Below are 13123 nucleotides of genomic sequence, written 5' to 3'. Positions count from 1 at the left end.
CTCACTTTCTGTCTCTATGTCTCTCTCTGTCTGTCTGGTGAGCGCACGCACCCTATAGTGAAAATCTCTCCCCCCCCCAAAAAAAAAAGAATTATTTTTAAACTTCTATTTATTCACTTTTTTTTTTTTTGGAGAGATTTTTGCTATAGGTGCACACACGCCTGGCGTGGGTTTTAAGCCACCGGTCCGGGACGCAAACCGTGGTCGACTACATGGAGTCCAGTGACATAGCCATTATGCTAACTGCTGGTTCCCTAAAAAATAATTCTTAAAAAAAATTACTCTAATACATAAACTGATGTTGTCTTCCATACCAATTATTCATCTGTTCCTCTTTTTTTTTATCAAGATACAATTCACAGACCATGAAGCACAGCATTTGAAGCATTCACTTCAGTTACATACAGTACCTTCACAAGGTTGCACAACCATCACTAATTCCAGTTTGTTTGATTTGTTATTTCAAAAAATTGAAAAAATGAAATAAAGTTTCATTCAATAAATATCACTTAATCCTTATGCAGTATTACTGCAGAAGGGAAGTCCATGTTAAGAATGATGATGGCAAGTTCTCAACCAAATAACCAGTTTTAGACAGTTTCGATAACTGCAGTGATTTCCCTGCACTGTCTGTAGAAATTCTGAAACTGTGGGATTGTCATTTCAAAGCACTTGTTCTTTACTTGGCCTGAATGATCTGCCACTTTTAGCGTCACTACCACCTATGGATACTTAAGAGATCTGCAACTGTCAGGACTCACAGCCATGCCCCATTTCTACTGAAAATCTATGAGTTCATTGGTTACTTTGGGTCTGGCATCCAGTGGGGGCTGGCCAAACCCCTCCATGGCCAGCATCGGGAGCTTATCCTACTGACACGGAGACCACCCCCACCCCGGCCCTAGAAATTACTTTAAAAAAAATAATTTATAAGAATATTTACCGGCATTAAGTCTAAATAGGACTCCAATTTTTTCTTCAAAGGTATAGTCTGTCGTTTTAGCTCTGCTAGTTTCTATTTTTTTTTTTTTGGAGAGATTTTTGCTATAGGTGCACACACGCCTGGCGTGGGTTTTAAGCCACCGGTCCGGGACGCAAACCGTGGTCGACTACATGGAGTCCAGTGACATAGCCATTATGCTAACTGCTGGTTCCCTAAAAAATAATTCTTAAAAAAAATTACTCTAATACATAAACTGATGTTGTCTTCCATACCAATTATTCATCTGTTCCTCTTTTTTTTTATCAAGATACAATTCACAGACCATGAAGCACAGCATTTGAAGCATTCACTTCAGTTACATACAGTACCTTCACAAGGTTGCACAACCATCACTAATTCCAGTTTGTTTGATTTGTTATTTCAAAAAATTGAAAAAATGAAATAAAGTTTCATTCAATAAATATCACTTAATCCTTATGCAGTATTACTGCAGAAGGGAAGTCCATGTTAAGAATGATGATGGCAAGTTCTCAACCAAATAACCAGTTTTAGACAGTTTCGATAACTGCAGTGATTTCCCTGCACTGTCTGTAGAAATTCTGAAACTGTGGGATTGTCATTTCAAAGCACTTGTTCTTTACTTGGCCTGAATGATCTGCCACTTTTAGCGTCACTACCACCTATGGATACTTAAGAGATCTGCAACTGTCAGGACTCACAGCCATGCCCCATTTCTACTGAAAATCTATGAGTTCATTGGTTACTTTGGGTCTGGCATCCAGTGGGGGCTGGCCAAACCCCTCCATGGCCAGCATCGGGAGCTTATCCTACTGACACGGAGACCACCCCCACCCCGGCCCTAGAAATTACTTTAAAAAAAATAATTTATAAGAATATTTACCGGCATTAAGTCTAAATAGGACTCCAATTTTTTCTTCAAAGGTATAGTCTGTCGTTTTAGCTCTGCTAGTTTCTAGGGGGCAAAAGAACAGTTATAGAATAGCAGTGCAACCAAATACTCCCCATTTCTGAAATAAAATACAATAAGGCATTAACGCCAGGCTATTTTTTTTTTTTTTTGAGAGGTTTTTCACTATAGGGCACGTGCGCTCGCCGGACAGAGAGAGAGAGACAGAGAGACAGAAAGCGAGAAATCACACCCCAGAGGGGAGATGGCCACACCGCAATCCCTTCTCCTCCATTCTCCTCTTGGGATCTTGGGTACGCACGCACACGCACCCGGCATGGGTTCTAAGCCACGGAGTCCGGGATGCAAATTGCGGTCGACTACGTGGGAGTCCAGCGACAGCCATTACGCTAACTGCTGGTTCCCAACACCAGGCTATTTAAATAATATAACAAATAAAGAGCTTCAAAAATAAATGGATAAATAAACTCACTTTCAAAGGAAACAATAGTTACAAGATGCTTAAAACAAGAAAGTTATAATCCTATTTATAAAAAATAGGATTGAGATGTACTGCCTAGATGTGATTAAGAGATATTAGAACGTTAGGCACGTGGTGGTTAGGGCCCTGGACTCCCACATGGCTGACCACAGTTTGAGTTCCGGACCTGGAGGTTTACTTTTTCCCTCTTCCTCTCCCACTCCCTCCCTCCCTCCCTCCCTCCCTCTCTCTCTCTCTGGTCAAAATAAAGAATAATAATAATAAATAAAATTAAATACATATTTTTAAAAAAGATGCCAGAATGTAAAGACAACACTAGAGTCTAAACATACACATACATATATATGAATTCTCAACTTCAGGTTCCACAAATCAAAGTACAAAAAATCTTATGGATAATAAAGTAAAATAGAAGCTGCTCTCTTTCTCTCTTCCCACCAAATCAGCCCAAGAATTGAGCACTCTTCCCTGTATAACCCAAAACCCAGCACTGCATTTGGAAACTAATAGAGTTTGGGGAGACCAGCATATAGCATAATGGTTATGTCGCTGTACTCCCACTTAGTTGACCACGGTTTAAGTCCTGGCCCAGGAGCTTAAAACTCATGCCAGGAACATGTATCCAAAATCCCAAGAGGAGAATGGAGGAGAAGGGACTGCGGTGTGACCATCTATCCTGGGGAGTAATTTTTTGCTTTCTGTCTCTCTGGTGAGTGCACATGCCCTATAGCAAAAATCTCTCTTAAAGACGAACACCTAATCTTTCAAGAAATTTAATAAATAAATCAATAATTTATCTAAGTTTTTGGGGCTGGCAGGTGACGTTGGTGGTTAAGGGTGCTGGACTCCCATACAGCTGACTGTGGTTCGAGTCCTGGACCTGGCATCTTTCTTTCTCACTTTTTTTCTCTCTGTCCTTCTCTGGTCAAATTAAAATAAATAAACGAAAGTTAAAAATAATTCTGAAATAATAATAATAATATATCAAAGACTCTAGAGCATAGTAATAAATAGAGAAAACCAAACAAACATGAAGATATATACAGCTAAACAAGAAACAAAGATACAAACACTGCTGAACATAAAGTGCAAAAGTAAAGGAAAAGAAATCATGTCAACAGTGAAAAAGAGAAACAAATGAAACAGCAGATCATGGACTAATATTTTTAAAGAAAGTTAAATTAGGTTAGAATAACTTCACCTCTGACAGAGCTACTAGTGACTGATGAGACAGAGAAGCATCCATGCCTCTAGATGAAAGTTGCTCCTACAATTACAAAAAAAAAGGGGGGTTCAGTTTAAAATTAATTTGAAAGTAACCATCATGAAGTATTTTCGGCAGTTAACGCAGTATAAAGAAGCTATAAGATGAATAATGGCACGTGTACGTAAGCACGTATGTTACATGTGAATCCTTTTCCCACTTATGACAAGATGGGTGCAGTGCCTGGGGGCCTGGGCTTCAGAGCCTGAATCCCTGGGTTTGAATATCGATCAGGGGCTAAGTAGTTACATAACTTTAAGCAAGTTACCTATCTTCTCTGTAGTTCCCTCATCTGTAAAAACAGAAATAATACTGTCTAGTTGTGAAGATAAAGGTTGAAAAGAAGTCTGGAGAGAGCTAACTATATTTAGTCCTTCACACAAACCTCTGCAGTTCTGATTCCAAATCTGAACTCCTCTGACTTTGCTTTGAGGAAGTCCATGTTCTGAAGACGATTGTCGACTTTGGCCCTTTCTGTAGACAGATGCAGCTCTGCTTTCTTGAGATCTCTTTAAAAAGTAAAATTAAAAATATTTTCCTCTTCTCCTCAGTGACACTATTATAAAATACAAACGCCATAAAAAGAAAAAAGAGAAAGAAAAAAATAGAAACTCTACTACTCCTTGGATTCTACTCTGGAGCAGCAAAAGGCAGTTAAGCTACTGGCTGGATTCTCTATCATAAATTCTGTATTCCAGACTAGCTACCATGCAAGTGGAATTCTGGTCACCTTCCCCTCCATGCGGTAATCTGGGGAAGTACAAAATAATTCCATGAATAACCTATGCCAATTATTCTTGGAGAAAGTAAATATGACACTCAAAAAAGTGATTTAATATATCTTAAAGCCAATTTGAAATAAAAGGTCCCAAGGGTCTCTGCACTAAATGTGACATGACACTGAATCTTGCACACACACACATTCAATATTTGTTGAATAAATTTACATAGCATCAAATTTCTTGTGCAAAAATATATTCCTGATCCATAGACCCAAACCTCTGGGGCAAGAAGGACCCAAACGTGGCCCATCACATCAAAAGAGATACTGAGTTACCTTACAAAAGCATCACAAAATATAATGACGTTAAATTATGTAGTAGCTAATGAGTAAGTTTTTACCTACAGCCTGAAAATGATAAAACCTACATTATTATTGTTATTCTTTTTTTGGAGACATTTTTGCTATAGGGTGCGTGAGCTCACCAGACAGACAGACAGAGAGACAGAAAGCAAGAAATCACTCCCCAGGGGGAATGGCCACGCCACAATCCCTTCTCCTCCATTCTCCTCTCGGGATCTTGGGCATGCACACACACACGCCCGGTGTGAGTTTAAGCCACCGAGTCCAGGACTCGAACCACGGTCAACTACGTGGAAGTCCAGCGACATAGCCATTACGCTAACTGCTGGTCCCCCATTATTGTTATTTTTTTAAAAAAAGGTTAAAAATTATGTGAAGCAGAGACAGTAGTGGTTAAGCATCACATGCAAGGAGTCAGATCCCACATGGCCAACCACAGTTTGGGTCCTGGCCTCGGCAGCCTGAAAAACATGCTGGGTACCTGTGAATGTGTGCCCTAAATCCTATCAGGATGGACAAATGGAGGAAAAGGATTGTAGCATGACCATAACCCACTGGGAGATGCACGCTCTCTCTCTCACTCTCTTGTGCATGTATGCCCTCTGGTGATAAAGGAAAAGAAAAAAAACTGTATGAAGCATGATAAAAGCATGTACCAGGCCACCCTCGCCTTTACACCAGTTATTTTTCTTTTTTTTTTAATTTTTATAATTTTCTTTTTTTTAAAGAACTATTTTATTTAACTTTATTTATTATTATATCATTATTATTTTTCAGTTTGATCAGAGAGAGACAGAGAGAGAGAGGAAGTGAGAAAGCAAGCCACCAGGTTCGAGACTTGAACCGTGGTCGGCCATGTGGGAGTCCAGCGCCTTTAACCACCACGTCACTTGTCAGCCCCTACACCAGTTATTTTTCTACTTAAAAAAATTTCTAGACCCCATTTCCTGCAGTGTTTCCTTAAAATCCTGTCTGCTGCCAAAACTAAATCTGACAATATCCTATTACTGCCATCATAAAAATGGTAATCACTTTTAACTCGGTTACTTACTCTCGTAGACATTTTTCTAATACCAGAGTTGCAGTTAGGTTTTTGTCAAGTTTTTCCAGTTCTAACTTGATTTCTTCATTTTTGGATTTGGTATGGAAAAGATCAGAAGTCAAATCATTCACTGCAGGGATAAAGCTAAAAAAGAAGAATTTGGTCATATAAACTGACATTAAGGACAATAATTATAATTAATCTTCATTTCTAGAAGTGATTTTACCTCTCTGTGAATTCTTCTGTAATCATGTTGTTATTCATCGCTTTATACATTTTTTTTACATGCTGTTGCTTTTGTCTGGAATGTCTTTCTTCAGATGGCAAAGTTGCATTTGTTCCTCCAAACTCAGATTTACCCGTCCTGGAATTCACTCTTTTCTCTGTGCTACCTAGCCAGAGCGCATCATTCTCGTACTGTTGCAGCTGTCACCCTACGTTAGTTTCTCATGTCCATCTCCCTTACTTGACAATGAGCAGACCTATAAGCAGTTAGTATTGATTTGTATCTGCTTCCTTGGTGCTTATATGACAGGTTTTCAAAGTTCATGAAAATACTATGTATGAGGGCCAGCAGATGGCATAGCAGTTACGTCACTGGACTCCCACCATAGCCAACCGTGATTGGAGTCCCAGACCCAGCAACTTGAAAATCATGCCAGGCCCATGTGCATTTGTACTATGGGACCAAGGTTGGCTATGTCACTGGACTCCCATGTAGTTGGCTGCAGTTCGAGTCCCAGACCCGGTGGCTTAAACTAATGCCGGACGTGTGTGCGTCTGTGCCCAAGATTCCAAGAGGAGAATGGAGAAGGGATTGTGGCATAGCCATCCCTCCTGGGGGGGGGTAATTTCTCGCTTTCTTTCTCTCTGGCGTGCACGCGCACCCTATAGCAAAAACCTCTCCAAAAAAAAAAAAAAATACTACGAATGGATTTTTTTTAATTATTTATTTAATCTTATTTATTGTTATTATTTTTAAATTTGTGCTCACCAGAGAGAAATAGAGGGAAAGTGAGAAAGTAGTTCAACAGGTCTGGGACTCAAACCATAGCTAGCCACGTGGGAGTCCATCATCTTAACCACCACACCACCTGCTGGCCCTAACTATGTATGGATTTTATAAAATTTTTATATCAAGATAAACTTGTACTTTAATTACATCTTTCCACAACCTTGTTGAAGCTCCCTTATATACCTAGCCTACAACTGGCGTTTGGCTGCAGATTGACTTAATTTAAATCTAGAGTTCTCATCCCATAGCCTATGCATTCTCACATCTGAAACACTGTTCTGAGCATACATATAAATTCCAAGCCCTTATATTGACAAATGAGCAGAATAGCTGTGCTGTTCTTGGACTGTAAGTTGTAACGGTGGTCTTAGCTGAGATATGGCATCCGTGAACCGTGTATGGACTTGTCTCAGACTGGGTTAGAACCCCAACTCTGCTATTCACTAATTCAGAGAAACTATTTAGCCCACCTCTTGAGCCTCAATTTCTTTTTAGGGTTGTTGGAAGAATCATGTCACTATGTAGTGGAGATGTCTGTCACAAAGAATAAAGGTCTTTAACTAACTCTACTCAATGTGGAAGGGATGACCAAAATTTTCTATGTTCAATCAGAACATTTAGCCAACTGCTTTTCATACTGTTTACAGGGAATGATGTAAGTGATATCTAATCCTTTTTTTTTAAAGTATTATTTATATGTTTAATTCCATTTGTTATCATTATTATTTAAATTTGATGAGAGAGAGGGAAGAGGAAAGCGAGAAAGCAAGACGCCAGATCTAGGACTTGAACCATGGTCAACCGCGGGAATCCAGCACCTTTAATCACCACGCCACCTGCTGGCCCCAATACCTAATCCTTTTACAAGTATAAAATAGAATCAATTTTCATAAACCTAATTCTGTAAGAAAATATAAAAAGTTAACTAATACTAGAAAAAATATTTGAAGTTTTTACTAAAGGGCAAGTGTGCTAGTCACAGAGAGTTATCCTCTCAGGATTTTCAGCATACAAGCACACATGCCAGGCGTGATTTTCAAGCTGCCAGGTCTGGGACTTAAATCACAGGTGGCTGTGTGGAGTCCAGCACCTTAACTACCACACCACCTGCTGACTTGTTTACTCACCAATACTAAATTTATCTGAATTAATTTTACTCACTACCAAAAATAAAGTTAAACTTCAATGATTTTATATTTCCTGTTTATTTCTATACAGAATTATCCTGAAAACCAAAAATACCTTAGGTCAAGACTCAGCAGCATATATGAATGCAGAAATTAAAACTATCATAAGAATTACCTAGTGAGTGAGGTATCCTTTGTTTCAAAGGCCACTGCACTGTCAACCAAAGCATTCAGATACCTGGAACCAGTGCTAGACAGATTGGCAGGGGAAAAATTCACACTTTCCATGAGAAGGTCTTGAAGATGCTTGGCTGAAAAAGATAAATGAGTTCTGTGGTGATTAAAATGTTTTCTTTGTGGGCCAGCAAAAACAAAACCAAACCACAAGGCATCTTCTGTATCAGGCTAGTATGTCTAGATACTTATGTTTCAGGGTTTACTATTTTGCTATCAGAGTATTAGCAAATTATTTACTATAATGAAACTTACAACTTAGAAAGTCATTACTGCTGTGGTATGGTAGTTAAAGCACTGGACTCCCACATGGCCAACCATGGCTTTAGTCTTGGGCCTGGTGGCTTGGTCTCTCTCTCTCTCTCTGGTGAGTGCCCATGCCCTTTAGCAAACTGAAAGTAATATTAGTAACACAATTAAATAAATAATTATTCCTTGAAAAAAAAAAAAAGAAAGAAAATCACTACCACAACAGAGTAGAAAACATATCTGGGCAAAACAAAGGACCAAAACAAAGAGTCTATAAAAAATTAACATTGCATGCTGTGGTGTTTTATAATGCAGTTATCTTTATTTATTCTCTCATTCAAAACTCTCGATTTAACCTCACCTTCTGACTCATACTCGCTTGCTTTCTGTTTCAAGTCCTCTATTACCAGGCAGACGTCCCTGTCCCGCTCCCTGTTGCGTTCTGAAAGGTGATGTAAAATCTCTGTGGTCCGCGGGTTCACCTCATACTGTGGAATGGGTTGATCTCCAAATATTTTTTTCAACCACGCAGCAACCTAACCATGCAAAAAAAGACAAGTATTATCAGCTTTGTAACTGTAACTGCCATGACACAAATGTAACAAAGAAGCGATTAAAAGCAAACTAAATGCTCTGACTATTCCAGCGTCCTACTCTACATCCTAAATTGTCTTTGGGGAGATACTAAATGTCAGGAAGTAAACTCACTGAGCAAGCACAAAGAACAACGATACAAGGGAACAATCCATTCTTTCCCAAAACTACAAAAGCTGAAAAAAAGGGTTGTCCCCAACACATCGTAAGCCAGCAGCTAATGGCGAGGGTTGGTGGGAAGGTGGGTTTGGGGACGTCCCACTCGAGGGCTTTGGCTACAGCGGGTCCCCAACACTTCTCCAAGCTCGGTTCAGGTCAGGGAAGCCAGGAAAGGAGGTAAAGCCCTCTCCAGGAGGGTCTTAGCAGAGGGGCCTCGCTTCACCGTGAAGGAGGCATTGAAGATGGACAGGCGCAGCCAGGGGAGAGAAAAAGTAGACGTGACGCACGCAGGAGTCAAAGTAGGGGTTTCCAGGAGGTCGCAGAACCCGGGTCCCCACTGCACCTGCGCTTCTTTCTCCTGCGGCGCGTCCATAGCCCCGACTCCCGCCACACCGGCAGGAACTTCCCGCAGAGAAGCCTTTGCGCCTCCTGAGGCCCCGCCCATACGCCGTTGGCCCCGCCCCAGCCTGCGCCCGGGGGCTTCTGGGAGTTGTGGTTCTCCCAGACTCCAGGCCGCGGAGCCCTTCCAGGCTCCCAAGCCTGGCCCAACGTTCCGGCCCTGCAAGCCGCTCTTTTACCACGCCACCTCCCTGCGCTTTCCTCCTTCTGGGTGTAATCTCCAGGGTGAGGAGGAGAGCTACTTACAACTAGGCTGCTTTTTCTTTTAACATTTCTGTTTAGGGACCAATAGATGGCATAATGGTTACATCGCTGGAGTCCTGTGTGGTCAATGTGATTGCAGTCCAGGAGTGGCTTGAAACTCATGCCGGGTGCATGTGTGTGGGTGCCCCAAATCCTGAGAGGAAAATGGAGGAGAAGGGATTTCAGCGTGGCCAACCCCCCTGAGGGGGTGATTTCTCACTTTCTTTCTGTCTCTGTCCCTCCAGCAAGCGTAGCTTTCTATAGCACAAATCTCTTAAAAAAAAAAAAAAAATCACAGTTAAATCACTTGTCTTTAAAAAGTACCTGAAGGGGCCAGCAGGTAATGTGGTAGTTGAGGTGCCGGACTCCCACATGGTCAACCATGGTTTAAGTCCCTTAACTCGGTGACTTGAAAATCTTTTTTGGAGAGGTTTTGCTATAGGGCGCGTGCGCTCTCCAGACAGACAGACAGAGACAGAGAGATAGAAAGCGAGAAATCACCCCCCACGGGGGATGGCCACACCACAATCCCTTCTCCTCCATTCTCCTCTCGGGATCTTGGGCACGCACGCACACACGCCTGGCGTGAGTTTAAGCCACCAGGTCCAGGACGTGAACCACAGTCAACTACGTGGGAGTCCAGCAACATAGCCATTACGCTAACTGCTAGTCCAGGTGGCTTGAAAATCTTGCTGGCTGCGTGTGCATGGTTGCCCAAAATCCAGGAGGTTAACATAGGAAAGGGGATTGTGGAATGGGAATGGCTATCCCCCTGGGGGTGATTTCTCACTTTCCCTCTCTCTCTCTCTCTCTGGCAAGTGTATCTCCCCTCTATGACAAAAAGAGAAAAAAATTACCTGAAACTTTTGGTTCTTGTTTAGCAGATGTTTGTGCTTCTTCTACATTGCTCACATAAGCTTAACATTTTATTTGCAATATGAGCTGCAGAAATCTTCACTTTATCTATTTGTTCCCAGTATCAAGGTACAAAATGTGTAGATTTTTTTCAGGTCCATTTTTTTTCTTGAGAGAGAAACGGACAAGAGAGACAACACCTTGCCAAGTTACAAGCCTCCCTTCCACTCTAGTGTCTTTGTTCAGCTAAGATCTTGGGTACTCCCTCCTCTATGTTCCTGTGGACCTGTGATCAAAATCCTTGTCCTCCACATGGATTCCAGCACTGTAGACAGAGTTGCATGATGGAAGCCACCAAGGCCAGGCCAACATAATATCTGAAAACAGTTAATAGCATCTATGTGGACTTCAAAAAGTTCATGGAAAATGGAATTAAAAAGCAAGTTTATTTTGGTGTAAAAAGATTCAAAACCCATACATAATTTATTTTTGAATTGTCAGTGAGCACATGCACTTGTGAGAGAGAGAGAAAGAGAGAGAGAGAGAGAGAAAACATTCCTCAATGGGGCATGGTCATGCCACAGTCCTTTCTCCATTTCTTCATCCTGTCATAATTTTGGCCACACATGCACGCACACACACATACACACACACACACACACACACACACACACACACACAAAGAGCATGTTTTTCAGCCTGTGGGCCTGGGATTCAAATAATGGTCAACCATGTGGGATCTAGCTCTCTTTAAGTACTAGGCTATGGGGCCAACCCAGTTTTTACATAATATTCATTTCCCATAAAATTTTTTTCTTCATTAAAAAAAAATTAAAGAATTATTTACATATTCATTGTTTTTTAAAAAAAATTTTACCAGAGAGAGTGTTCGCTTTGGCAGTACGTGTACTAAAATTGGAATGATACAGAGAAAATTAGCATGGTCCCTGTGCAAGGATGACATGCAAATTCATAAAGCGTTCTATATTTAAAAAAAAATTACCAGAGAGGGAGGGAGAAAGTGAGAAAGCAAGCCACCAGGTCCGGGACTCAAACCACGGTGGGCCATGTGGGAGTCCAGCACCCTTAACCACCATACCACCTGCTGGCCCCTCATTTTTAGAAATTTTAACAGCACCCTACAGTGAATCATGATCATGCTGCAATCTTCCTTCCTCTATTTCTTTCTCCTGTCAGGACCTTTGGCATGCATGCACCTGTGTCCTAGGTATTCTTCAAGCTGTCAGCCCAGGACTTGAACCATGGTCAACCATATGGGATCCAGCTCCCAAGAAACAGTGATTAACAGCTGCACTTTGGTGCCAGCCCCTCCCGGGAACTCTTTGAAGACTCCTGGAATCTGGTGGAACTGTCACTGCTCCTAAGCCATTCTTGCATTACTTCTTGCCTTCCCTAAAGTCCTCTCTTCCCTCTATCACTTTGTATTTAGCACTCTGAGAGGTTCTTCATATTTGTACAGCAATGTTTACCATATACTTTTCTATGTTTTTAACTTTCTTTCTTCTTTCTTTTAGGTTTTGGCCATTGCGTGTATGCGCTCTCAGAAGAAAGATAGGGAGAGGGAAAGTGAGAAATCACTCCCCAAGGAGATGGCCCCACTGTAATCCTTCTCTTCCATTCTCCTCCTGAGATTTGGGGCACACACGCACCTGTTCCCAGCATGATTTTTAAACTGCCAAGTCTTGCACCCAAATCACTGTTGCTCATGTGGGAGTCTGGCCCCACCACATACCACCATGCCACCTGCTGGCCCCTACTTTTCTGTTTTTATATTCTTGTTTCATTCATTCTTTTAAAAAATAATTATTTATTTAATTTTATTTATTAATTATTATTATTATTACTTAATTTGACCAGAGAGAGACGGAGAAAGAGAGAGAGGGAAAGTGAGAAAGCAAGCCGCCAGGGCTGGGACTTGAACCACAGTTGACTATGTGGGAGTCCAGTACCCCAACTGTCATGCCACCTGCTAGTCCTTCTTGTTTTTTTCTTACAGGGACCTTACAAAATAGGTGGTCATGCCATATTTTTAACTATTTTTACACTAACACACACACATACATGGATTAAATGACTTGACCAAGATTACATAATAGAGCTAGAATGCTACCAGTCAGTGTTCTGGCTCCATTAGGATGTTTCAGTCTCTATACTGCTACTGGAAGACTTTAGTGTACTGAATTAATAGGAAAAGTAGATTAAAAAAAATACCATGTATTCAACTGTTTGTAATATGTTGTTAATATCAAATTATGGATCAGGCTTAGTACTAAATATCTTTCTCCCAGGTCGTAGCATGCTTAAAATGATCCACTCCATTTTTTCAAAGCAATCTTAATAGCTAGATAATTTTTTAAAAAATTCAATTTTATTTACTTATTTATTTAATTTAATATGCCCAGCGAGGGGGTAGAGAGAGAGAGAAAGTGAGAAAGCAAGTCACCAGGTCCAGGACTCAAACCATGGTCTGCCATGTGGGAGTCTA

General features: G+C 41.0%; 1 protein-coding gene, 1 non-coding gene and 2 pseudogenes across 3 annotated transcripts in view; 1 reads left to right on the top strand and 3 right to left on the bottom strand.

Moving 5' to 3' along the window:
• HAUS1 (HAUS augmin like complex subunit 1) overlaps positions 1 to 9571 on the bottom strand; it is a 17648-nt gene extending 8077 nt beyond the window's left edge. For both annotated transcript variants that reach the window (XM_014586231.2, XM_006144411.3), the window contains exons 1-7: positions 9464 to 9571; positions 8729 to 8903; positions 8060 to 8195; positions 5752 to 5886; positions 4002 to 4125; positions 3554 to 3619; positions 1845 to 1916 (exon numbers count right to left, since the gene is read on the bottom strand). In XM_014586231.2, coding sequence (XP_014441717.2) covers positions 1845 to 1916; positions 3554 to 3619; positions 4002 to 4125; positions 5752 to 5886; positions 8060 to 8195; positions 8729 to 8903; positions 9464 to 9565 — 810 coding nt within the window. In that variant the 5' untranslated portion in view covers positions 9566 to 9571. The remainder of the gene's footprint in view (positions 1 to 1844; positions 1917 to 3553; positions 3620 to 4001; positions 4126 to 5751; positions 5887 to 8059; positions 8196 to 8728; positions 8904 to 9463) is intronic.
• Positions 585 to 800, bottom strand: LOC102482313 (COMM domain-containing protein 6 pseudogene; annotated as a pseudogene).
• On the bottom strand, positions 1486 to 1701 carry LOC102482742 (COMM domain-containing protein 6 pseudogene; annotated as a pseudogene).
• Positions 9572 to 11502: 1931 nt separating the features above from the next.
• LOC114007084 (U6 spliceosomal RNA) lies at positions 11503 to 11609 on the top strand. The gene has a single exon (XR_003548738.1). It is a non-coding gene; the product is annotated as a U6 spliceosomal RNA (small nuclear RNA).
• Positions 11610 to 13123: the final 1514 nt, after the last annotated feature.

The sequence above is a fragment of the Tupaia chinensis genome, unplaced genomic scaffold (assembly GCF_000334495.1).
Source record: "Tupaia chinensis unplaced genomic scaffold, TupChi_1.0 Scaffold000119_1, whole genome shotgun sequence".
Lineage (NCBI taxonomy): Eukaryota > Metazoa > Chordata > Mammalia > Scandentia > Tupaiidae > Tupaia > Tupaia belangeri.
This window is presented reverse-complemented; position numbering and strand designations above follow the sequence as displayed.